This window comes from Oryctolagus cuniculus, chromosome 1 (genome assembly GCF_051225735.1).
Source record: "Oryctolagus cuniculus isolate XC-2025 breed Fujian yellow rabbit chromosome 1, ASM5122573v1, whole genome shotgun sequence".
NCBI lineage: Eukaryota > Metazoa > Chordata > Mammalia > Lagomorpha > Leporidae > Oryctolagus > Oryctolagus cuniculus.
Window position 1 is genome coordinate 237368885 of NC_142867.1, and position 24556 is coordinate 237393440.

Genomic DNA, 24556 nt, shown 5'->3' on the forward strand with positions numbered 1-24556 from the left:
AAAGTATATTGGGGGCGGTGCTGCGGTGCGGCAGGTACAGCCGCGGCCCGCACTGCCGCCTCCCACGTGGGCACCGGCTCCAGTCCCGGCTGCTCCACCTCCGAACCAGCTCCCTGCTAGTGCACCTGGGAGAGCAGTGGAAGACGCCCGAGGGCTTGGGCCCCGCAGGAGCTCCTGGCTCCCGGCTTCGGATCAGCTCGGCTCTGGCGGTTGCAGCCATCCGGGAGTGAAACGGCAGATGGAAGATTCTCTCTCTCTCTCTCTCTCCCCCTCCTCTCTGCCTCTGCTTCTCTGTAACTCTTTCAAATAATAAATAAATAAATATTTAAAAAAAAGTAAAGTATATCTGTTTATTTGAAATGCAGAGAGAGGGGGAGGGAGGTCTTCCACCCACTGGTTCACTCCCTTCACTCCCCAAATGCCCACCACGGCCAGGGCTGTGCCAGGCTGAGGCCAGAGCCAGGAGCTCCATCCGGGTCTCCCACGTGGTGCAGGGCCCAGCACTCAGGCCGCCCTCCGCTGCCTCCCAGGTGCAGCAGCAGGAGCTGGGTTGGAAGCGGAGCAGCCGGGGCTTGAACCGGTGTCACACGGGGTTCCAGACCAGAAGCAGTGGTTAGCCGGCTTGCACGGCGGGCTGGCCCCGGCGTGCGCTTGCTGTAGGGTGCACAGCTTGTAGCCTCGCCTGTGGGGTCCACAACCCTCTGATCCTCCCGTCAACACCGCACGCAACCACAAAGCTGGCGCTCCTCCTCGGGGAGCCTGAGCCTTCGTGAGGCTCGTGAGGCAGCCGTCGGGGCGACGGCTCACGCTGGCCCCAGGCCTAGGCGCACCAGAGCGAGTGCGGTGTGGGGGCCGGCGCCGCGGCGCAGCGGGGAAAGCCGCCATGTGCAGTGCCGGCCTCCCGTGTGGGCGCTGGAATTCGAGTCCCGGCTGCTCCGCTTCCCATCCAGCTCCCTGCTGTGGCCTGGGAAAGCAGCGGAAGATGCCCAAGCCCTCGGACCCTGCACCCGTGGGAGACCCGGAGGAGGCTCCTGGATCCCGGCTTCAGATCGGCACAGCTCCGGCTGTTGCGGCCAATTGGGGGGTGAACCAGCGGCTGGAAGAGCTCTCTCGCGCTCTCTCTCTCTCTGCCTCTCTGTATAACTCTGACTTTCAAATAAATAAATAATCTTAAAAAAAAAAAAAAGTGCCGTTTGGACCAGGGAAGGGTGTTCTCAGGATCCCGGCTTAAATGCAGTCGGTCACCACTGACGTCAGTTCGGGGCTGGTCCTTGGAGCTGGGGCCTTGGTGGGGCCCAGCAGGGATGCCGGCCACTCTGTCCCTGTCATGTGTGGGGACCTCCAACTTTTGACCCCTGAGGACTGAGCTCCGTGCACCGGCCTGGTCCAGAGTTGAGTGAGTGCAGGACTCCATGAGTGGGCGACCCGGAGTGGGGGCGGGGGTGCTGCGAGCTGAGCCCCCACCCCAGTTACCCTGGGAGGGGGCGGGGGTGCCGTGAGCTGAGCCCCCACCCCAGTTACCCTGGGAGGGGGCGGGGGTGCCGTGAGCTGAGCCCCCACCCTCAATTCCCAGACGCTGCATTAGGGCAGGGTCCTTCCTGCCCCCCCCCACCGGCTCCCCGTGGCTCCGGGCGTCCTTGGCTTGTGGCCGCGTCACTGTGGTCTCTGCCTCTGTGCGGCTCCTCCTCTGTGTCTGGGCGCCGTCCTTGTCTCTTACGAGGTCGCTGTCCCTGCTCCAAGATGGTCCCATCCCAAGGTCTTTCCCTTAGGAAGACCAGAGGTGCTGAGAGCGGCCGTGTCACATAGCAGGGTCAGGACAACCCCCCAGGGGACGCCCACACTGGTGAGTGGGGAACGCGGTCCCCACAGCAACAGGGACACGCTCCCCACCAGGGCGTGTACCGGGGGAGCAGCCGGGCCCCAGAGGAGGGGCAGAAAGAGGAACCAGGATGCCCTGTGGGAACCCGTCCCCGACTGCTTCTGACCAGCACAACTCCTTGTTAAGAGTGGGGAGGGGGCCGGCGCCGCGGCTCACTAGGCTAATCCTCCACCTGCGGCGCCGGCACCCCGGGTTCTAGTCCTGGTTGGGGCGCCGGATTCTGTCCCAGTTGCCCCTCTTCCAGGCCAGCTCTCTGCTGTGGCCAGGGAGTGCAGTGGAGGATGGCCCAGGTGCTTGGGCCCTGCACCCCATGGGAGACCTGGAGGAAGCATCTGGCTCCTGCCATCGGATCAGTGCAGTGCGCCGGCCGCGCCGGCCACTGGAGGGTGAACCAACGGCAAAGGAAGACCTTTCTCTCCGTCTCTCTCTCACTGTCCACTCTGCCTGTAAAAAAATAAATAAATAAAAAAAAAAAGAGTGGGGAGGGGGCGCCTGCTATATATTAATGTTGGCCGTTGCAAAACACACCGGACACCGGAGTAAGGGAAAGGGTTTACTGGGGACACCCCACAGACCGGAGAGAAGGGGCGGCGAAGGAAAAACAGAAGGAGACTGTGAGAGAGAGAGACGGAGGAGGGAGGAGAGAGACAGAGGAGGGAGGAGAGAGACGGAGGAGGGAGGAGAGAGACGGAGGAGGGAGGAGAGAGACAGAGGAGGGAGGAGAGAGACGGAGGAGGGAGGAGAGAGACGGAGGAGGGAGGAGAGAGACAGAGGAGGGAGGAGACAGAGCAGGAGAGGAGCCAAGAGAGGCCAAGAGAGCGCGGGCGAGGAGGACCGAGAGAGCAGGCGCGCAGGAACACGTGAGGGCCGGCAGGGAAGCAGGAGCAGCGAATCCCGTTAGGATGGAGTGGAGCCTGGCTCGGGCCACTGGCTGCAGCTGCGCCGGTCTCCTGCCAGCGCCACGTAGGCTGAGGCCCCCCGAGAGCAGAGGCAGCCAGGACCCGGCGGCTTCCAGGCCGTGACGTTTGCGCGCGTCCAACCTGCACAGGCGCTCCCTCCCCGGCCGGCCGCCCCCCTCACTCCGCCCCGGCCTCACGGCCACCGGTCCGGGGTCCGGGGAGGGGAGACAGAACGTTCCAGCTGGGGGTGCCTCGTGGGTTTCCAGTTGCACGTCCTGCTGAGCCTTGCGGGGGAGCCTCGCCGAGTCCCGGCTGCCCTACCTGCGCCCTCCCGGTGGGCCCCGCCTGGCTGTCCCACGTATCCGAGCGTCAGGGCATCCGGTGCTTCTGTTCCAAGCTCTTGTCTGGGGTGCGCGTTTGGCACTAAAGACGCTATTTTGGAAGCTGGTGCCCGGTACTGGGGAGCCGGGCTCGGGTCCCAACCCCAGCTTCCTGCTAATCCCCACGTGGCAGCACCAGACGCCGCCCACGTAACTGGGTCCCTGCCGCGCGGGGCTGGGTGGATGCGGCAGTCTCCTGGGGAGTGGATGGGCAAGATGCCCCCCCCCGCCTTTAAATAAATCAGCTACTCTCAATAAATAAATCTTTAAATAAATCAGCTACTCTCAAGGGGAAACTTCAGTCAGCCCTGTACCCCGAGGACAAGACGAGCGTCCGGACCACGCGTGCGCCGCGGAGAAGCCGTGAGCGCCTTGATTATGTGCAAGGGAGCAAGTCCGTGTGGACAGTGGCAGAGCCTGCGCGGACCGGCTTACGACACCGGGCCGCTGCCACTGCTCTGTCTCATTCATGGTTCCTGCTGTCGCCTTTTGGCCTAATTTCTAAAAAATATTTATTTATTCAAAAGCCAGAGTTACAGGGAAACAGAGGCAGAGAGAGAGAGAGAGAGAGAGATAGAGGGCTTCCATCCGATGGTTCACTCCCCAGATGGCCACAGCGGCCGGAGCTGCACCGATCCAAAGCCGGGGGCTCCATCCTGGTCTCCCACGCGGGTGCAGGGCCCCGAGGACCTGGGTCATCTTCTCCTGCTTTCCCAGGCCACAGCAGAGCTGGATCAGAAGTGGAGCAGCCGGGACTTGAACCGACGCCCGGAAGGGATGCCGGTGTTACCGGAGAAATTGCAGGGTTCTTGCGCAAGAGAGAATCCAGGCGTGAGACAGAGTCGTGGGAGGTAAAATAGCAAGTTTACTAGGGCAGGCACATCCGTAAGGACGGATGGGCCCCTCTCCAGACAGGACCTGGGAGACAGCGCCCAGTCGCTCCGGCGGGCGGGGGCGGGGGGGGGCAAGGTTACAAGGCTGGGCGGAGAGACTACACCTGGCCAGGCAGGCGGGCGGCTCAGCAGAGAGGCCGAGGGCGCGGTCCAGTTGAGGCGGCGGAGCGGGGAGGTGGTGGTGGTGGTGGTGGTGGTGGTGGTGGTGGTGGTGGTTAAGGAGCTGGGTCTCCGGCTTCACCTCCTGAAACAAAGGACTTTATGGCTGTAAATACTAAGAAGCTCCTATCTGAGTTTTCCCCTGAAGGTATCAGACAGGAGGAAGCCTCGCTGGCGCCATCCCAGGTTCAGAGGAAGGGGGAGCAGGGCCCCCTGGAGAACGGGATCAGAGCAGGGTGTCTGAGAGGCAGAGACTGGGCTGCACCGGGAGATTGGGGGAGATTTGTCAGGCAGAAGGGGCGGGGCTCCCACCTGGCAGGTTATCAGGTAGGAGGGGAAGGCCGGGCTGCCCCTGAGACACCATCAGGATGACTGAGAGGCAGATGCTGGACACAGACGTCTCCTTAGGCCTTTGTCACACACACATAAGCTCCTGTCTGACTTCCTGCCTAACACCAGCACTGCAGGCCGGGGCTTTACCGGCGACGCCACAGCGCCGTTGGCCTCTCAGCCTTTTCCTAGCGGGCTGCACGGGGTCTGGCGCCGGCTGCTTTCCCAGGTAGCCACTCAGGCCCCGCCGGGAGAGGGGACACTGCAGAAAAACAAGGCAAACCAAAAACCCACCGCAGCTGCAGGCAGGAGCCAACCCCTGCAGGGAAACCCGCTCTGCCTCTGGGGAGCCCCAGGACCGGCCAGGCCCTCACTAGACTTGCAGCCCGCGGCCAAGTGCAAAGGTCAGGTTAAAATCCCCACCTCCCACTGCGAAGAACTGAGACGCGGTGTGGTCTCCCACATCCCACATCTCCCAGGCCGCGGCTGGGGAAAGCCCCGACCTGGGTCTGCAGGCCGGCCAAGGCGGGGGGGGGGGGGGGGGGCGCAACAGAGCGCCACGTGCCCCTGCCCCTCCCCCAGGCACCTGCGGGAGGGAGGCGGGAGGGAGGGAGCGGCCTGGCTCGGGCCTGGGGCCCTGGGGTGTGCGACACGGGCTCCTAACGGCAAAGGGGCTGGGGGGTGGGGTGGGGCCCCAAGCCCGCAGGTGCCAGCCAGGGCCCGCGGGAGGGGCTGGGGCCCGCCGAGCAGTAACCACCCCTGGGCAGCTGCGGGAGGCGGGTCCGCGCGCCCGGCGGGGGCGGGGGCGGGGGCGGGGGCGGGGTCCGCGCGCCCGGCGGGGGCGGGGGCGGGGGCGGGGTCCGCACTGCTTCGGGCCCTGCCTCCTGCTGCAAACCTGGCTGCGGCCGCTGCGATGCGCGGTTCCCTCTCTCCTGCCTCCCTTTCGCACTGAGACGGACGCCGTGAGGGTGTGGGGCCCGCAGATAACGCAGGATCGCGTCCCCTAGGTCACCCCCGTGCCTGTGCGCCCCCACGGCCGCCCGCAGCGGCCTGCCGCAAACACGGACACAAGGGGGCGATGGAGACCGCTCCCCCCATTCCCCCTCCCCCCTTCTTCTAAGGAGAAATCCCTTTCTGTGTTATCTTTTTGTCTTTGAGACCCAACGCAGGGGCCCTGGGAGGCAGCAGGTGAGGGTCCGAGTGCGTGCGCACCTGCCACTCAGGTGGGGCTCCTGGCGTGGCTGGCCGGGTGGAAGCCGGGAGCCCAGATCTCCATGCAGGCCTCCCTGTGGTCAGCAGGTGCACAGGGCCCGGGACCTCACGGCTGCCACCCAGGGCGTGCAGGCAGGGCGCTGGCGCCGGGAGCCGAGACGCGGAGCCAGGCCTCTGTCACAGGGTGTTTCAGCGGCACCGTAACTGCGGCACCGAAGCCTGGCCCCAGCCTCCACGTTTCATCCCATTTCCCACCGTCGTTTGAGGCACCTTCGTGCCCACCGTGGGCTCGTGCGGGAGCACTGGGCATGGGCTCCAGAGATTCGCCGGATGCAACGCCTCCGCGTTCACGCAGTCACCGCGTGACACGGCTCGTCCCGCCGTCTCCCTGGAACTGCTGTCTGCTTTTCAAGGCTTATTTATTTATTTGAAAGGCAGAGTTACAGAGAGGGGGAGAGAGAGACAGAGAGACAGAGAGGGGAGAGAGATGGAGAGAGAGAGAGATGGAGAGATGGAGAGAGAGAGAGAGGTCGTCCATCCGCTGGTTCAGTCCCCAGACGACCCCAATGGCCAGAGCTGAGCCAATCCAAAGCCAGGAGCCAGAGGCTCCATCCGGGTCTCCCATGTGGGTGCAGGGGCCCAAGCACTTGGCCATCTTCCTCTGCTTTCCCAGGCCACAGCAGAGCTGGATCGGAAGTGGAGCAGCTGGGACTCGAACCGACGTCCATATGGGATGCTGTGCTGCAGGCCGGGGCTTTAACCTGCTACGCCACAGCCCCCGGCCCCTGAAACTTGATATCATTGACATCATCTTCACCCCCCGCCCCCGCCAGTGACACAGCTTGGCCGACTCCACCGCGCTCGGTGGTGCCGGGAGGACCGGGAGCAGGTGCCCCGGCCGCGGGACCACCCTGCCCTCTGCACACCGCCCCAGTGGGCCGGCTGCCACGCAGCCACTTGGGCGTTCTCCGCGCACACTCATGTGCCCGCGGCGGCCAGGGCTGGCTCAGGTGAAGCAGGGCTGGGGGCCCGGGCCGGTCTCCACGGGGGCGGCAGGGGCCTAAACGCTGGAGTCCCCATCAGCTGCCTCCCAGGTGCACGCGGCCAGGAAGCGGGGGCGGCAGTGCAGCAGCCAGGACCCCAACCCCCTCTGGTGAGGGGCACAGGTGTCCCAGTGGGGAGCTAACCACTGCACCACACAGCCACCGGCGCTCTCTGGATAGGTGTTTCTCTGTAAAACAGCCCGGGGCCGGCGCTGTGGTGCAGCAGATAAAGCCACCGCCTGCAGTGCTGGCGTCCCATATGAGCACCAGTTGGAGTCCCGGCTGCTCCTCTTCCCATCCAGCTCTCTGCGTGGCCTGGGACAGCAGTGGAGGATGGTCCAAGTGCTTGGGCCCTGCACCCGTGGGAGACCTGGAGGAGGCTCCTGGCTCCTGGCCTCGGATCAGCCCAGCTTTGGCGGTCGCAGCCGTCTGGGGAGAGAACCAGGGGGTGGAGCCCCCCTTGCTCTGCCCCTCAGATCCATGAAGGATCCTTCCAGGAAGTCTGTGTTGCCACCAGACCCCGACGTAACATGAGCTCAGAGGTGCCGCTTTCTGGTCCTCGCGAACCTCCAGAGAGCTTTTTTTTTTTTTTTTTGAAAAAACATGTTGAAAAACATGCACGAGAGAAATTATGTAAAATCCCCTCCCGTGACCGCTCTACCCCCGCCTCACAGAGGAAAAGAGGAAGGCTGCTGCCTCGGCCGTGGCCGTGCCAGGGCCTCCCGGTTTCGTAACCTTGGTGCCGTCACAGCCTGCAGGTGACAGCGGGCTCACAGCAGCCTGCTGCCTGCCGGGGCCGGGCCTCCGCGGCCATCTGAGCCCCGTGCGGGGTGGGGACAGCCCGGGGAGTGGGGCGCCGACCTCGTCTCCCGTCCCCGTCCAGAGCCTGCTCTGTCTGCCCCGGACGGCAGGGCCCGGGCCCGGCTCTCAGCTGCCCAGACCAGCCCGGCGGGGCCGGCTCTGCCAGGACTGCGCTCTCCCTGCAGCCACCGTGAGTGCGGGGGTCGGGGGAGTGGCGGGCGGGGGAGGTTCCGGCCAGCGTCAGGGCCCTCCTTGGTGAACAGGTGCGGCCTGGCTGCAGGAAGCAGGTTCGGCTGAGCTCACCTGGCGGCGGGCGGTTGGAACTCCGGCACCGGGGAGTCCTTAGCATGTGCTTACGGCGGCACCTGTCTCGGCACGGGGGCTTCGGGGGCTCGAGAGGGCTGAACGGGGGGGGGGGGGGACGTGGGAAAGGACCCTTGTGCAGGTCTGCGGCTGTGGGCCCAGCCAGCCGGCCTGGAGGGGCTCGGCAAACGCGGCCGGCTCTCCCGTCGGCGCCGTCTCGCAGAGCTGCCGGGGGGCCCCCACTTTTGCTTTTGTTTTTTGCTTTGGGGGAGGAGGTGCACCTGTCTGATTTCCTCGGGGCAAACCTGGAGAGCTGAGGACCACTCTTCGCGGCCCTGGGGGCTGAGGGACAGCGCTAGGGGACGTGTGACCATCGCGTGGCTGGGTGCCCGGCCTCAGGCCAGGGCGCTGGGGCCAGGCGCACCGTCCATGTGGAACCGGGACTGTGCTGTCCCCTCAGAGGGTGCCCAGCGTGACACTAGGGTCCTAGTACTCGAGGCAAAGCTTTCACGGCGCCGGACGTGGAACGGTGGCTGGAGACGGCTTTGGTGATTATGTGCAGGTTATCGAGTTGGGTAACGCCGGGCTCCGGGCGGCTTCAGGGCACTGGGGTCCAGGAGACCCGGTCACTCTCTCTCCCCGAGCTTCCGGCCTGCCCTGCCGGTCCTGTCTTCATCCGGGGCTGCAGCTCGTGGCACCCGCTCCTTCATTCATTCAGTCTGCGTGACGGAGGGCGACCTGGCATCCTTCACGCATTCACGCACTGCTCCAGGCCGCGGAGAGCGGCTGAGTGTCCCCCCCCCCCGCCCTCCCCGCGCTCGGCCACCCCTGCAGGGACTGCCCCGAGTGTGGCTGGCTCCTTGTCCAGCGCCCTGAGCTCGTCCCCCTGCAGCTCCTGCGTGTGCCCGTCCACTACGTCGTTCCCACGCGGCTCCCGTGTGTCACTCATTCCTCCGGCCGCCGGGGTTGGTGGACAGGGCCCTGCGCACCACCCACCCAGCCCTTCATCCACTCCCGGCCTCACCAAGAGCTACGGTGTCAGTCGCTTGTGCGTGCCCACCCGTCCCCTGCCTCGGGCCGCTCCCCCAGAGCAGGTGCAAACGCTCCCCGGCCCATCTGCATAAGTCCACCACACCGTGGTGCAGCGCCGCGTCCCCTGTGGGCACCGGCTCTAGTCCAGGCTGCTCCGCTCCCGACCCAGCTCCCTGCACACGTGTCTGGGAAAGCAGCAGAACATGGCCCAAGCGCCTGAGTCCCTGCCGCTCATGTGGGAGACACGGAAGAAGCTCCTGGCCTTGACCTGGCCCAGCCCTGGCCTTCACAGCCATGTGGGGAGTGAACCAGGGGATGGAAGCCCCCCCGCCTCTGTCTGTCTCTCTCTCTGTGTCTCTCTGTCTCTGTGTCTCTCTGTCTCTCTCTCTGTCTCTGTGTCTGTCTCTGTCTGTCTGTGTGTGTCTCTCTCTCTGCCATCTCTGCTCAGAAAATGCTGGTACTGGGTCCCGTGTGCACCTGCTGCCCCCGCCCATGCGTGTGCCCTCTGGCCCTCCGTGCCTCGGTTTCCCCACGTGGGAAGTGATGGTGATGAGAGCACCGCCTTCCCAGCGAGGTCTGGTGAGAGATGGTTTGTAAAGTGGCCCAGAATGTTCCAGAATGTCCCAAAATATTCGCCGTGGAGAGGCGCAGTATGCGGGCGGCACTGGGGCCGGTGCCGGGTCGGTGCAGAGGGCTGGGGCAGCGCCGCCTGCAGCCCACGCAGGGCAGGGAGGGAGAGCTGGGGTGGCCGCTTGGGCCCTCGGCCGCCGCACGCTGTGGCTTCCCAGCTCCGAGGATGATGTCACCCTGAAGGGGAGACCCCTCTCCCGCCGCACTCGGGCCGTGGTGACCGCAGGCTGCAAAGTGTGGGTGGCCAGCCCAGACACCCAGCCGTGGCCCAGCCGCCGCCCCTGTGGCTGGCAGCTTGGACAAGAACCCCCGGGGGCTGGGCCTGGGGGCTGCTGGGACCTGGCCTGGCCGGGCTCCCTGGGGTGCACGGGAGGCGGGACTGAGAGTTCAAGGCGCAAAGGTCAGCCGTGACGCAGGAAGCGAAACAGAAATCCACCTGCTCTTCCCAGGGCTCCAGCCAGCGGCTGCTTCTGCATCGAGTCGCAACTCACGTCACCCACAATGCACGGTTCTCTTTCTTTCTTTTTCTTTTTTAAGATGTATTTATTTATTTGAGAGGCAGAGTTACAGAGAGAGGGAGAGACAGAGAGAGAGAGAGGTCCTCCACCCGCCGATTCACTCCCCAAATGGCTGCAATGGCCAGAGCTGAGCCGATCCAAAGCCGGGAGCCAGGAGCTTCTTCCGGGTCTCCCACGTGGGTGCAGGGCACAAGGACCTGGGCATCCTCCACTGCTTTCCCAGGTCATAGCAGAGAGCTGGATCGGAAGTGGAGCAGCCGGGACTTGAACTCGCGCCCATATGGGATGCTGGCTCTGCAGGTGGCGACTTTACCTGCTGTGCCACAGTGCCGGCCCCAGAATGCACTGCTCTCAAGGGTACAGCTCAAGGACGCTTGTCACATGCACCCGTCCTGCAGCCATCACCTCTACCTTGTTCCAGAAAATTCTCAGTCCCCAATTCCTCCTCCCGGCCCCTCCCTGTGGGCTTGCCCGTCCCGGACACTTCGGCAAATGCAGTGCCGCCGCCTCGCGGGAGCATCCCGGGATCCCAGGGGTGGCACTGCAGATCTGGGCGGCCCCGTGTGGAACGCTGAGCGGCCGGCGGTTCTCCAGCGCGCCTGCGCCCTTGGCCCCAGTTCCCCCCTTTGTTAGCATCTGATTTTTTTTTTTTTTCAAATTTTCATTCATTTGCAAGGTAGAGAGACAGAGCGAGAGCCTCCATCTGTGGTTCACTCCCAAAACAACCGAGCTGGGCTGGAGCTGGGAGCAGGGAAATCCATCCCGGTCCCCGGCATGGGAGGCTGGGACCCGTCTTCTACACGATGGTTACATGCAAATAACACGTGACACGTGTCGTCCTGTGTGCTGTAAACTAGACATGGAGCGGTTTATTTGTCCGTGTAGCCTAAGGTGACAGACGAGAAGCAAACGTTGGTAAAATGCCATTGGCTGTAACGTGGAGACGTGACCGGAACACGTGTGGAGACTGGCCAAGACAGTGCATGCTTGTTTACTCGTGTATTTATTTGAGCGACAGACAGAGCTCCCGTGTGCTGGCTCAGCCGCTGACTGCCCACGGAGGCCGGGTCTTGCTGGTCCCCAAGTCTGGGACCTGAGCCCCAGCCCCTCCTGTCTCCCTGGGCTGCAGACCCTCGGCTCTCCCTGTCGCCCACGGCAAATGGGAAACGCCCACGGCGCTGTGTGTCGAATCCGCCATCGGGTACCTGTCAATCACTTGTATCCACGCACGCGCCCATCCGTTTCTACCTGCCTGTCACATCCACCCAAGTATGTACCCACCTTTCCACCTCTCTCCTGGATGGCCCTCGGACCTGTCCATCAATTTCTCTCAATCTCATCTGCCCGCCCACCAACCACCCATCCCCAGGCGTCCAGACAGTCAGTCTAATCTACCCACCGGTTATCCATCAGGTACCTCCTGCCTGTGGACGCCTCTGCCCGCCCATCCCCCGCTTAGCATCTCTGTCGCCCACCTACACCGACCCTGCCCGGTCAGCCCACGCGTCCGTCACCCGCCTGTCTCTCGCAGTAATCAAGCACACGCGTGTAGAGAAGGGTGTGTGTAGTTAGAAGGTTATTCTGGCGCCAACGTTTCGAGAGCCCACGCGTGGTTTTCCCACAACACGTTTCCCAGGAACCGGTTGTGTGTGCGCGTGTATGCACACGTATGCACACGCAGGGTTTTTCCTTGGGGACATCCCACGGCCCGCTCCTGTATCACAGGCTCGGGGCGACGCTCGTCTCCTGCCCTGCTGAGACGCCGGCCCACTTCTCCCCTCCCATCAGCTCTCTCCCGGAGCCGCCGCGCGCACACGCGTGTGTGTGTGTGTGTGTGTGTGAGTGTGTGTGAGTGTGTGTGAGTGTGGGGGCGGGGGTGTTCCGACCCCACGCCGACCTCCTGTACTCACCAAATGTCCCTGGGCCAAGCGCCGCTGATGTCAGACCCAACCACGGCTGTGAGAGTTGTAGGCTTGGAGCTCGTGGCCCCCAAAATAGGTCCGAGCCCCAGAGCCTCAGCTGGAAACAGGACCGGGTGCCGTTAGGGAGGGGCCTTGAGGTGAGGGAGCCCTAAGTGCATGGCGGCGCCCACAAACTCAGGCACAGAGGGGAGCCACGTCAAGACAGGCAGAGACGGCGGTGACTCGGCCGCGGGCCAAGGACGCCCGGAGCCCCGGGAGCCCCGGGAGCCGGGGAGGCAGGAAGGAGCCGCCCTTGGAGCCTGCGGCGCCTGCACCTCAGCCCTCGGCTCCCGGGGCCGGGACAGCATTTACTTCTTTCGTTTCTCGTCACCCGGCTTGGAGCGATGAGTCACGGCATCCCCAGGGCGGGGACCCGCGCTGAGCCTTTCCCCTCCGTGGCCACGGGCACGCAGCGAGAGCCTCCCTCCTCCCCGTGGGGCCGCACCCGGGGGCTGTTCCTGTGCAGCCCTGCGCCCCACCTCGCTGGCGTGATCTGCGAAGTCTGGAGCGGCCCTGCCCTCGGGGGTCCGGCGCCGCCCTGTCCCTGTTCCAGGCCCCATCCTCACGGGGTGGCTCCAGGCTGTTTCTCTGACCCTGCCCGAATCTCACCCCAGTGACCCGGAATCACCCCTCCTCGAGGTGATTCTCCTTGGGGGGGGGGGATGAGGATGCTAAGGGCCCCGGAAGCACCTACGTTTCCACGGCAACACAGACAGCAGCCCGTGGACCTGGGCGGGGTGCGGCTCCCCGCTGCCCGGTCTCAGCAGTGGCGGGAGCGCCATTGCCAGCGCCGGCAGAAACACGGCGGCAAGAGGCGCCTGCGGAGGACTGAGCGGTCCTGAAATGCATCCGCAGTCTTTCGCTGGGCCCGCTCCCCGCGAGGGTGCCGTGTGCACACCTGGCTTCCCAGATTCCCCCCGGGCGCCCCTGGGGGGCCCCTCACTTCTTCCCGAGGGAGCGACTCTGCTCTCAGCAGCCAACACACCAGCCCGATTCCTCCGTCTTGCACAGGACGCGGGGTCGACCCCCGGTGGCAAGGAAAGCCTCGAGCCTGCTGGGAGAGGTCATGGCCCAGCTCCGGCTCTCGACGCGGGCCTGGGCCCGCCCCTCTGTCTGCTCTGTGACGCAGCCCCAACTCTCCGTCTCTGCAGGCCCTCACCTTCCCACGTCCACCTGCACCCAGCGCCGTCTCAGTCCACGGCTGCGGGGCCACAGCTGGCGACGGCTTCACGCTGGCAGAGTCCCGGGTGGCCCAGGGCAACGCGTGTCTCCTGGGCCACTCTTGTGCTAAAGCCACCAGAATCCAATCAACCTGATGACCTTACTTGACCCCCCCTCCGCCTCCCCAAGGTCCACAGGTCGCACCCTGGAGAGCGCCGGGAGGGTGACATAACCCTAACCCTGACCCTGACCCTGACCCTGACCCTGACCCTAACCCTGACCCTGACCCTAACCCTAACCCTAACCCTAACCCGCACAGGACACGTGGGCCGCACCTGCGCACCGCCCGACCTCTACAAAAACGCGCGTCTGATGCTCTAGCCGGGCACCGCGTGGAAGCGCATCGCCTTGTGGTTTTGATGAAGGGAAAGAGAGACAAGCACACACGCGGGTGTAGAGTTCTCCCCGGCCGCGTCTCCCAGCGCGTGGGACCTGGGGAGCTGTGCCTGCGTCCCGGCTCCGGCTGAGGGCAGAACAGAGGGTCCGGCGCCCGCATTTGCTTTGGAAACAGCTGAGTGCACAGAGCTGTCCAGCGCCGGGACGGAGCGCATCTCTGTGCTCCCGGAACCTTGGAGAGACCTCGCCTGAACCAGGCGGCAGCTTTAACACCGCCGCGCAGGAGACACCGAGACCGTCACGCTCCGGCGCTGGGGGTCTGGGTTAAGTGAGCAAGCGAGGGCCATGCCACCGCAGCTCAAGTTTAAGCTCCCTCAGGCTTAAGGCGGGGGCGACACGGCTCCTCCCGGCTCCTCCCGGCTCCTCCCGGCTCCACCTGGTTCCTTGCACTGATTTTCCATGGCTGGAAAAGGAACGAGGTGGAACCTAAGTGTGTATGTGCCTGGAAGGCGGCGCTAACAGGGCTTCAGGAAGGGTGGCTTCCCGGAGCAGCAGTGCGCGAAGCCTGCCCTGCAGCCCACTCCTCTCTCCCTGGGCAGTGCAAATATGCAAATCTATAGGCCCCCACCCCGACTCCCATTCACCCACGACAGGGCTCCGGCGGAATGTTCCAGAACCGTTGGCAATCGGCTCGGGATAGGGGATGTGGTTGAATTGCACAACACACCCGGCTCGGCCACTTCTTCCCGGCAGCTCACAGAATGACTTCATGGTAATCAGCCCGCGCCGCCGCCCGTGGCTTCCTGCCCGGCAGCCCCGCGGGCTCGGGCTGCTTCTGCCGGGAGAACAGCCGCAGATGAAAAACCCTGCTGCCTCCGGGGCGCCCGGCTTCTGACTCGTGCGGAACCCACCCCAGTGCTGACGGCGCCGCACCTCAAGGCGCAGAAATCAAAGACAACGGAACCCGGCTGCTGTCCTGGGGCGGGCAGAGCCAAGCAGGCACGGTCTGCACAGACGGCTGCATGCAAATGGCCCCGCCAGACCGCGCGGACTGCGCCAGCTCGGGCGGGACGGGGGAGGTGGGAGCGTCTCGCTGCACCTGCGCTTTGTCAGGGAGCGAGGAGGCAGGAGGCGGTGGGGTCTCGGCTTTGCCCCGTGGCGCGCTCGCCTCTCCACCGCGTCTCCTTCCTGGCGTGGGTTTGTGGAGGTCTCCGACCCACTGCCACCGAGGGGGGCTGCTTCTCTTTGGCGTGGAGTTAACCGTTCCTGGTGCCTTTCGGATCCCCGTCCTTTATCAAGTGTCTTCTACAGCCGGCTCATTCCTTCGTCAAGGTCTCTCGTAGAGGTGGGGTGGTTGATTTTTTTTAAAGATTTTATTTATTTATCTGAGAGGCAGAATTACAGAGAGAAGGAGAGACAGAGACAGAGAGGTCGTCCTCCCGCTGGTTCACTCCCCGGATGGCCCCAGCGGCCGGAGCCGAGCTGATCCGCAGCCGGGAGCCAGGAGCTCCACCCGGGTCTCCCCCGCGGGTGCAGGGGCCCAGGACTTGGGCCGTCTGCTGCTGCTTTCTCAGGCCAATAGCGGGGAGCTGGATCAGAAGTGGAGCAGCCGGGACTAGAACCGGTGCCCATACGGGATGCCGGCGCTGCAGACTGGGGCTTTACCCGCTGTGCCACGGCGCCGGCCCCAGGAACCTGGGCCTCGTGTGCCAAGTCCTTCCACTCAGCTGTGGCACAGTCGTGCTTTCTTGGATTTTTTATTCAAAAATTTGTTGACTTACATACGGTGGACAAATTCCGTGTGTTTCCAACACACAGGTTGAAGAGTGTGGGGTACTCCCCACCCCCCTCCTGTCTAAATTTTTCTTTTACTCTTACAAGGCCAGCCTCTCCGTCTTGTATCAGGCAGCTCAGCCGCCAGCAAGTGGAGGGACCGCGGCTCCTGCCGGGCACAGACCAGGGCTGTGGCAATCCTCAGCGCTCTGCCTGGCTGTCTCTCATCTACACCGCATGGCATGTGTGTCCTGTGTGTCCATTCTTCCTGTCCACGGAGTCCACGGGGGGAGACTTCCTGGGCTGCCCGGGGCTGCCACGACACGTGTCTGCCCGCTGGGCGGCGTGGACAGGACTGTGTCCTCTCAGCTCTGGAGACCCAGTGTAGGCGCGAGGTCCAAGCGCGCCGGGGAGGGACACCTCCTGGCTCCTCGTGGCTTTCCGTAGCCGCGGGCAGCATCCACACACCCATCCAGGCGCCTCCACATGTGCCGCTGCGGCCCCCGGCCTTCGCCCCGTGCCCAAACCCCCTCGTCCCAAACACACGGCAGTCCGCTCAGAGGGGCCCGTCCCACTCCGAATGGCCTCACTGTAGCTAGATCGGAGGTGGGGCAGCCGGGACTCGAACCCGTGCCCGCGTGGGACGCCGGCCCCTCCCGTGACCAGTGACTGGCTCAGAGACATACTTCCAGCCATCAGGAAACGGGCTGAGATTTGCGCACCCCGAGTTTGAGGAAGACGCGAGTCAGCCCACCACCACCAGCGAGGTCTCCCCGGCGCCGCGAGCTGCCCACGTGGACGGGAAGACCCGGCAGAGGCTCCTCTGGGCAGGCCTCCCCGGCCCCACGACTGGGTCACAGACTTCCCCGGGCCAGCCTCAGCTGCGCCTGGCCAGAGGCCGGGCGAGATTCTCGGGTTCTGAGAGAAGGGAGGGGCTTCGTGCTCTGCCTTGGCAGGCTGGGCTCTCATGGGGCACGTGTCCCCAGGAATGTCCCCAGCCCCGTGGGCACGAGGCTGAGGCCGGACGTCTCAGCTCAGACGTCGGTGGAGCAGAGCGAGGGTCCGGGGGCGCTGCTACCCTGGTGGGGGAGGCGGGGGGACCTGAGGACAAGCCAGCCCTGACGGCTTCCCCCAGTAGAGTTCCCCTGTCTCGATGTTGGAGCCTCGGGGGCTCGGACGAGCTCTGGGGAACAGCCCCCGCGGGCAACGGCGGGGGCCGAGCGGGCTCCTCAGACCAGAGCTCCGTGCCTAATCCTCAGGCCTGCGCGGGGCGACTTGTGTGCAAACAGGGTCTTTGCAGGTGTCACTAGGGAGGGTCTTTTTTAAAAGATTTATTTATTTATTTATTTATTTATTTGAAAGTCAGAGTTACAGAGAGAGAGAGAGAGAGAGAGAGAGAGAGAGAGAGAGAAGTCCTCCATCCTCTGGTTCACTCCCCAGATGGCCACATGGCCAGAGCTAGACAGATCTGAAGCCAGGAGCCAGGAGCTCCATCCGGGTCTCCCACGTGGGTGCAGGGCCTAAGGACTTGGCCATCCTCCACTGCCTTCCCGGGCCACAGCAGAGAGCTGGATGGGAAGTGGAGCAGCCGGGACTGCTGACGTGGGTGAGGCCAGGGGAAGACACCAGATTACACGCTTTCCACGGGCGAGAGCATACGGCGCGTAGACTGCACCTCAATAGAGCTGATTTTTAAGATGTCGGTGGGGAGAGGCTCGGTGGCCCCCGGGGCAGGGGCGGCCCCCGTTTCCGGGCTGGTTGCGCTGAGGCTGGCGTGACTGCTCCCCCTCGGGGACCGTCTGCGGCGGCCGAGCGCCTGCCCGTGCTCTGCCACCTTGCTCCAGGCAGCTGGGTGTCCATGCCATTCCCCGAGCCACACCTGCTGGTGCAGCGTCGATCGAAGCCGGCTCCAGCCGCCGCTGGGAGCAGCCGCCACGCCCACTTTGGACCACTTCCATCCCGCCGCCTGCCTCGTTGGGGCCCTAACCACAACACCTCCTGTTTCCGGGACCTGGCAGCTGGCCGTTAGAGGTCCTTTCTCAGCAGATTAGCGGCAGCCGCAGCACCCGCGGGCGGGCTGTCCCGGCCATAGATGCCCCAGGCCGCCGTGGGCCGCCCACAGGGCACAGGTGTCTGCAGAGCCCAGGGCGCTCTGGGGAGGCAGAGGGGCCTCCCGCTGGGTCCCAGGCGGGTGCTGATGCACACGGCAGCCAGCCAGGCGGAGCTGATGCGCGGGCAGGCTGAGGGGGACTGGGACGCGGGCCAGGGACTCTGCACCCATTTCTGCCTTGCCGGGTGCAGCAACTGTCGCCAGCCTCAACGGTGCGTGGCATTCAAATGTGCCTGGCAGTGAGCCATCTGCAGGGCCACAGCAGCCGGCACAGCACAGAGCAGAAATGAGACTCCCCCGACGCCCCCGAGCCCTGGACAAGGGTGGTTTCCTTACACGTCCGTCTGTCCCGTGCCGTGCCGTTGCCGCGGCGTGCTCACCCCCTCTTCTTGCCCCCAGCGTGCTGTGAGCAGGAACGAGGTGTCTCTGTGCCGGCCAGGTGTCTACCTCTCCTCCTGGGCTGGGAGTGGCCGACTCGCTGTGGCAGCCCCGCCTGGGCGTTGCCGGAGCTGAGCGTCTCACCCTCAAACTGCAACTCGGGGGAGTCTAAAATTAGCCGGAGGAAGCTGCAGCAGCGCAGACAGCAGGTGCTTAGACCGAGGCAGCGCTCGGCACGGACGGAAGCGGGAGTCCGACCTAGGCGCTCTGGGAGGCCGCGTCGGGGCCGCCTGGCCCCTGGGCGGGCGTTCCTGCCGACCCATGCCTTGGCTGGGCTGCTCCTGTGACGCGGCTGGGGCGGCCGGAGGGGCCGTGGGACGGCACCAGGTTCCAGGCAGCAGCGCGGGCTCCTGCCCGCGGCGCAGAGCGAGCCGGATGTGAGGCCGCCGCGAGCTCGGGCTGGGCAGTGGACAACGGGTCCAGGTGAGTCTCCAGGACCCCCGGGACTGTGCGCCCATCCGCGTCTGGGCACGCATCTCTGCAGAGCCAGACGTGCAGGGAGGAGCGTCGCCTCAGACACCTGCAGAACAGAGCCACAGCCCAGGCGGGATCCAGAGTGATCCAGCGATCCAGCGAGACAGACCCAACGGTCTGATGGGGGATCTGGTGATCCAGCGAGGGATCCAGGGATCCAGTGAGAGAGACCCAGTGATCCCATGACCTGGTGGATCAGTGAGGGTTCCAGGGATCTGGCAATCCAATGAGAGAGATCCAATGATCTGACAGGGGATCAAGAGATCCAGTGAGAGAGATCCAGTGATTCCACGATCCAGTGATCCAGCAAGGGATCCAGTGACCCTGCCTGTGGAAGAGCAAGGCCACAGGCCCACCACACAGCTGGAAGGGAGGTCCAGGTGCACACTGACCTGGGCCCCATCCCACAATTCTCTGAGCTCCCATCAGCCCAGCCCTGGCTATGGCTGCACCGCAGGGACCAGAGCGACAGGGCTGTCTGCCAGCCACATGTCTGAGCCGTGTGATGGGGCGGGCCACACTGGTTCTCTGTGCTCCATGGCGTGTTCTGAGCCGTGTGATGGGGGCGGGCCACACTAGCTCTGTGCTCCTTGGCATGTTCTGAGCCGTGTGATGGGGGCGGGCCACACTAGCTCTGTGCTCCATGGTGTGTTCTGAGCCGTGTGATGGGGGCGGGCCACACTAGCTCTGTGCTCCATGGCGTGTTCTGAGCCGTGTGATGGGGGCGGGCCACACTGGCTCTGTGCTCCTTGGCATGTTCTGAGCCATGTGATGGGGGCGGGCCACACTGGTTCTCTGTGCTCCATGGCGTGTTCTGAGCCGTGTGATGGGGGCGGGCCACACTGGTTCTCTGTGCTCTCCCGCGTGTTCTGAGCCGTGTGATGGGAGCGGGCCACACTGGCTCTGTGCTCATGGCGTGTTCTGAGCCGTGTGATGGGGGCGGGCCACACTAGCTCTGTGCTCCTTGGCGTGTTCTGAGTCGTGTGATGGGGGCGGGCCACACTAGCTCTGTGCTCCATGGCGTGTTCTGAGCCGTGTGATGGGGGCGGGCCACACTGGTTCTCTGTGCTCTCCCGCGTGTTCTGAGCCGTGTGATGGGGGCGGGCCACACTGGCTCTGTGCTCATGGCGTGTTCTGAGCCGTGTGATGGGGGCGGGCCACACTGGCTCTGTGCTCCATGGCGTGTTCTGAGCCGTGTGATGGGGGCGGGCCACACTGGCTCTGTGCTCCTTGGCGTGTTCTGAGCCATGTGATGGGGGCGGGCCACACTGGCTCTGTGCTCCTTGGCGTGTTCTGAGCCGTGTGATGGGGGCGGGCCACACTGGCTCTGTGCTCCTTGGCGTGTTCTGAGTCGTGTGATGGGGGCGGGCCACACTGGTTCCATGCTCCATGGCGTGTTCTGAGTCGTGTGATGGGACGGTCCACACTGGTTCTCTGTGCTCTCCCGCGTGCTCTGGGGTGGGCAGGGAGCCGACGGCCACCTCTCTTAGTCCCCCAGGACTTCTGGAATCTGACCCCGACCCCTCCTCGGCCGCCCGTCACTCACCCGCACGCCCCTCCTTCTCTTGCAGCCGCGCCCCAGTTGCCTGAGCGCCATGGAGATGCTGATGATGGACAGGAACGCGTCCGGGCCGGACAACACCACGCTGCTCATGCTGCGCAACCCGGCCATCGCCGTGGCCCTGCCGGCCGTGTACTCGCTGGTGGCCGTGGTCAGCATCCCGGGCAACCTGCTGTCCCTGTGGGTGCTGGCCCGCCACATCGGGCCCAAGTCGCCCTCGGCCATCTTCATGATCAACCTGAGCGTCACGGACCTCATGCTGGCCGCGGTGCTGCCATTCCAGATCTTCTACCACTGCAACCGGCACCACTGGGTGTTCGGCCGGCGGCTCTGCAACGTGGTCACCGTGGCCTTCTACGCCAACATGTACTCCAGCATCCTCACCATGGCCTGCCTCAGCGTGGACCGCTTCCTGGGCGTGGTGCACCCGCTGGCCTCGGCGCCCTGGCGCCGCCGCCGCTACGCCGTGGCCGCCTGCGCCGGCACGTGGCTGCTGCTGCTGGTCGCGCTGTCCCCGCTGGCCCGCACCGACCTCACCTACACCGTGGACGCGCTGGGCATCGTGACCTGCTTCGACGTGCTGCCGTGGACCATGCTGCCCAGCGTGGCCATGTGGGCCGTCTTCCTCTTCTCCATCTTCGTCCTGCTCTTCCTCGTCCCCTTCGTGGTCACCGTGGCCTGCTACGCGGCCACCATCCGCACGCTGCTGCGGGCGGCCGAGGCGCACGGCCGGGACCGGCGACGCCGCGCGGTGCGCCTGGCCGCCGTGGTGCTGCTGGCCTTCGTCACCTGCTTCGCGCCCAACAACTTCGTGCTGCTGGCGCACATGGTGAGCCGCCTGTTCTTCGGCGCCGGCTACTACCACGTGTACAAGCTCACACTCTGCCTCAGCTGCTTGAACAACTGCCTGGACCCCTTCGTCTACTACTTCGCCTCCCGCGAGTTCCAGCGGCGCCTGCGCGGCTACCTGCACCGCTGCCGGCCGCCGGGCAGCCGCCAGGACACGCTCGGGGACAGCCGCGTCTCCGCCCACACGCTGTCCTCGGCGCGCTCCCCCGCGGCCAGCCGGCCCTGCCTCGAGAGACGGCAGAGCGAGCTCTGACCCCCGGCCGGGACCGGCGGTGGGGGGGGCACCCAGCCTCCTGCAGCGGCCGGAGAGGCGGAAGCAAGGGGAAGTGGACGGGTCGCATGCTGGTGTTCTCTGGGCCGTGGTGACAGCGGCGCCCACCCAGGGGCTCCCAGAGGGCAGGACACGTCTCCGCCCTCCCAGCCCAGCCGGGTCTGCGGTTGGGCTCCTAAAACCCCGCCAGCGAGCCCAGCGTCTCCGGCTGGGGACTGCGCCTTGCGGTCAGCAGCAGGCCCTGGTGTTGGGGGCCAGCAGCACCTCGTGCGCCCCGTCTCCGGCTCTGGTCCCCGCAGCACGGGGTGCAGGAACCTGTACGTTGTCGCTGTGTCATGCTGGCCGTGGCGACGTCGGAACAGCGATGTAGGGCGCTGGACCCCAGGTGACTCAGGAAAGGCGCCGTGGCAGCCATGCCCGGGGGTGTGGGGAGCGTCTGCCCAGCCTGGCTTGGGGGGAAGGGGCCACCAAGACCCCGGGCCATGACGAGGCCCTTCCGACCTCTGAGATCCATCTTGGGAAGCAGTGGGGCTCCCACGTGTGCGGCTCGCAGGGGGCTCCCAGGCTCCCGGCTACATAGATACATAGAGATACACAGATGCATAGAGAGAGAGAGATACATAACCCACCTGGGGCTGGCTTCCTGGCTCCCTCGAGAGACAGACACAGTGCTGAAGGCCGCAGGGCACAGACCAGGAAGCCAGGACCGTGGGGACCTCTGCTGCGATGGATTCTGGGTAGCCTGCTCCGGCCTCCTGCAGGGTGGGAACATGTATGGGGCTGTGAGAGCCACTGGGCCACCCCACGTGTGCGCCTGTGCCTGTCCTTATTGATTAGAAATAAATACAGAGAAGCATTGTCACGCGTGATTGGTGCTGGTTCCGGGTCCCGTGTACCGAGAACCTGCGGCAGGCCTGACTGGGGGACCGGCGCTTTGCAAAGGGGATGACCCGAGTGCCTCAAGACAAAGATGCTGACTGCCATGTCTGCGTCCTTGGGAGCCACAGAAGAGGGACGCAGACGGGGAGGAGCCACGGAAGGTGGAGGCAGCCACAGCCAAGGCCACCAGGAGCTGGGGAGGCGGGAAGGGCCCCGCCCACACCTGGACCCCAGAGCCGGCAGGGGATGGACGCCGCCACCAGAAAAGCACCCGCCCCCCGCCCCTGCGCTTCCGCCTGTGCCGCTGGCTCCTGGGCGGGGGATGGGAGGAGGCCGAGCCTGCCCCATGGTGGCCCCCGGGGACCCTGAATCATGGGCTCCGCGTCCCGGGGTGCACATGTGCCAGGGGAGACTCCGCGGGGTCAGCCACGGGTCACGCAGGGTGACTGGGGGAGGGCGGGGGGGAGCTCCAGCTCACAGCACAGCACCAGGACTCCCCAGATTCCCGGCATCGCAGGCGGTCCTTTACCCACTCCCCACAATGCCGCCCCGCCTCTGGTTTTTAATTCAGTTTTTAATTCAGAACTTACGAAGAAAAAAGTAATCTCAGTTTAACAGCACGTCACATCCTTTCTATGTGCAAGATAATATACATTGTAATCATCATCACCATCTGATTCCTGTATTCACTTTTTCTTTAAAAAAAAAATGTGTTTATTTATTTGAAAGTCAGAGTTACACAGAGAGAGGAGAGGCGGGGGGGGGGGGGTGTCTTCCATCCGTTGGTTCACTCCCAAAACGGCCACAGTGGCCGGAGCTGAGCCGATCCAAACGCAGAGCCAGGAGCTCCATCCAGGTCTCCCATGCAGGTGCAGGAGCCCAAGGACTCGGGCATCGTCCACCGCTTTCCCAGGCCACAGCAGGGAGCTGGATCGGAAGTGGAGCAGCCGGGACTCGAACCGGCGCCCATATGGGCTGCCAGCATTGCATAAGGCTTAACCCATTATGCCACAGCGCTGGCCCCACCTGCATTCATTTTGTAAAAACTGAGTCACCAAGTACAAAATTGTTTCCTGGGGCCGGCGCTCTGGCTTAGCGGTCAGGCTTCTGTCAGCACCCGCATTGGTTCGAGTCCCGGCTGCTGCACTTCTGATCCAGCTCCCTGCTAATGCCCCTGGGGGAGCAGTGGACGATGCCCAAGTCCTTGGTCCTTGCACCCACGGGGGGGACCTGGAGGAGCTCCCGGCTCCTGGCTTCGGATCACCCAGCCCTGGCTGCCATGGCCATCTGGAGAGTGACCCAGCAGAGGGAGGCCCTCTCTCTCTCTCTCTCTCTCTCTCTCTCTCTCTCTCTGCCTTTCAGATAAATAAGTCTTTAAACAAGCAAACCACCCACCCAGCCCCTTGCTAGCTTTCCTGGCAGGTGGGACAGTCGGCCGTGGGGCGGCACCGCGCAGTGTAACCATGGAAACGCTTTCAGACCCGCGCGGTCTGGGCTTTGTATTTGATTCCTCCCGCACGCGTGGGCTGACCACTCCTCTCGCTGGAGGCGAGGCTGTGACCTAAAGTCCAGGCCGGCCACTCTGCGTATTGGCTGTGGTTCCTCGGACGAGGACGCCTCCAGGGTGGGCGGTGTCGGCGTTTCCGTAGCAACCCAGGACCCACTGGTCTGGGCGGGAAGAGGAAGAGAGAGCACTGGTGCTTTAACGCATTGGGGGCGGAGCCTAAACGACACTTGGGACACCACCTCCTGCCTGCCCGGGTGATGGTGACCTCTGACCTCCAGGTGGGGGCTCAGGCAGCTGGGTCCCGGCCACCCGTGTGGGGAGCCCAGGGGGAGCCCGGCTCCTGCTTCCGCTCCCTGCTCCTGCACGCCCCGACGGCAGCCGTGAGGTCCCAGGGCCCTGTGCACCTGCTGACCACAGGGAGGCCTGCACGGGGCTCGGCTCCTGCTGTGGGTCTCTAACTGGGGTGCGCATTTGGGGTGTGAAGCGGTGGGCGGGACGCGCTCTCTCTCTCTCCCTACCCCCCTCTGAAATAAAACAAGCAGTGTTGAATCAGTCAACGCCATCACGGCCACGTCCCACATCCTCCCAGGAAGCTCGCCCCGACGCGGCCTCAGGGACGGAACCGGGGTGTGGAGACGCACGCCCGTGTCACTCGTGCAGTCCCTGAGCAGCCGCCCTGGGGAGCTGGGCGGGAGTCCGCCGTGTTTCCTGTTTTCAGGCGCCCTGCGGTCTCTGACCTGGGCCGCCACGGGCTCCTCCGCAGGGTGGGGGCAGGCGTCTCCCAGGGCGCGCGTGCACAGGCGTCCCGGGCGCTCTGCTCAGGAGACCGGCCCTAGGCCTTCCCCGGCAGTGGGGGCACCGTGGGGGTCCTCTGCGCCTGTGCCGTCGGGGTGCCCGCGTGCCTCCCTCCTCCCGGCCGTGTGATGCCGTGCGGGCCGGCGCTGTGGTGCAGTGCAGGGGGCTGAGCCCCCGCCTGTGGCGCCAGTTGAGTCTGGGCTGCTCCACTTCCGGTTCGGCTGTGCTGTGGCCTGGGAGGGAGTGGAAGGTGGGCAGCGTGCTGGGGCCCCCGCACCCGCGCGGGAGACCCGGGTGGAGCT

At 65.0% G+C, this 24556-nt stretch overlaps 1 protein-coding gene across 2 annotated transcripts; it reads left to right on the forward strand.

Annotated features, from left to right (window-relative positions):
* The first annotated feature begins 7494 nt into the window (after positions 1 to 7494).
* P2RY8 (P2Y receptor family member 8) lies at positions 7495 to 21931 on the forward strand. Of its 2 annotated transcripts, none has more exons than XM_070066770.2 (2): positions 7495 to 7786; positions 19964 to 21928. In XM_070066770.2, exon 2 carries the CDS (start codon positions 19988 to 19990, stop codon positions 21053 to 21055), a length of 1068 nt encoding a protein of 355 aa, XP_069922871.1. In that variant the 5' UTR covers positions 7495 to 7786; positions 19964 to 19987; the 3' UTR covers positions 21056 to 21928. The 2 variants fall into 2 exon arrangements, with proteins under 2 accessions (XP_069922871.1, XP_002724295.2); XM_002724249.6 differs by lacking the exon at positions 7495 to 7786 and adding an exon at positions 17749 to 18341 and having other exon boundaries at positions 19964 to 21931.
* Positions 21932 to 24556: the final 2625 nt, after the last annotated feature.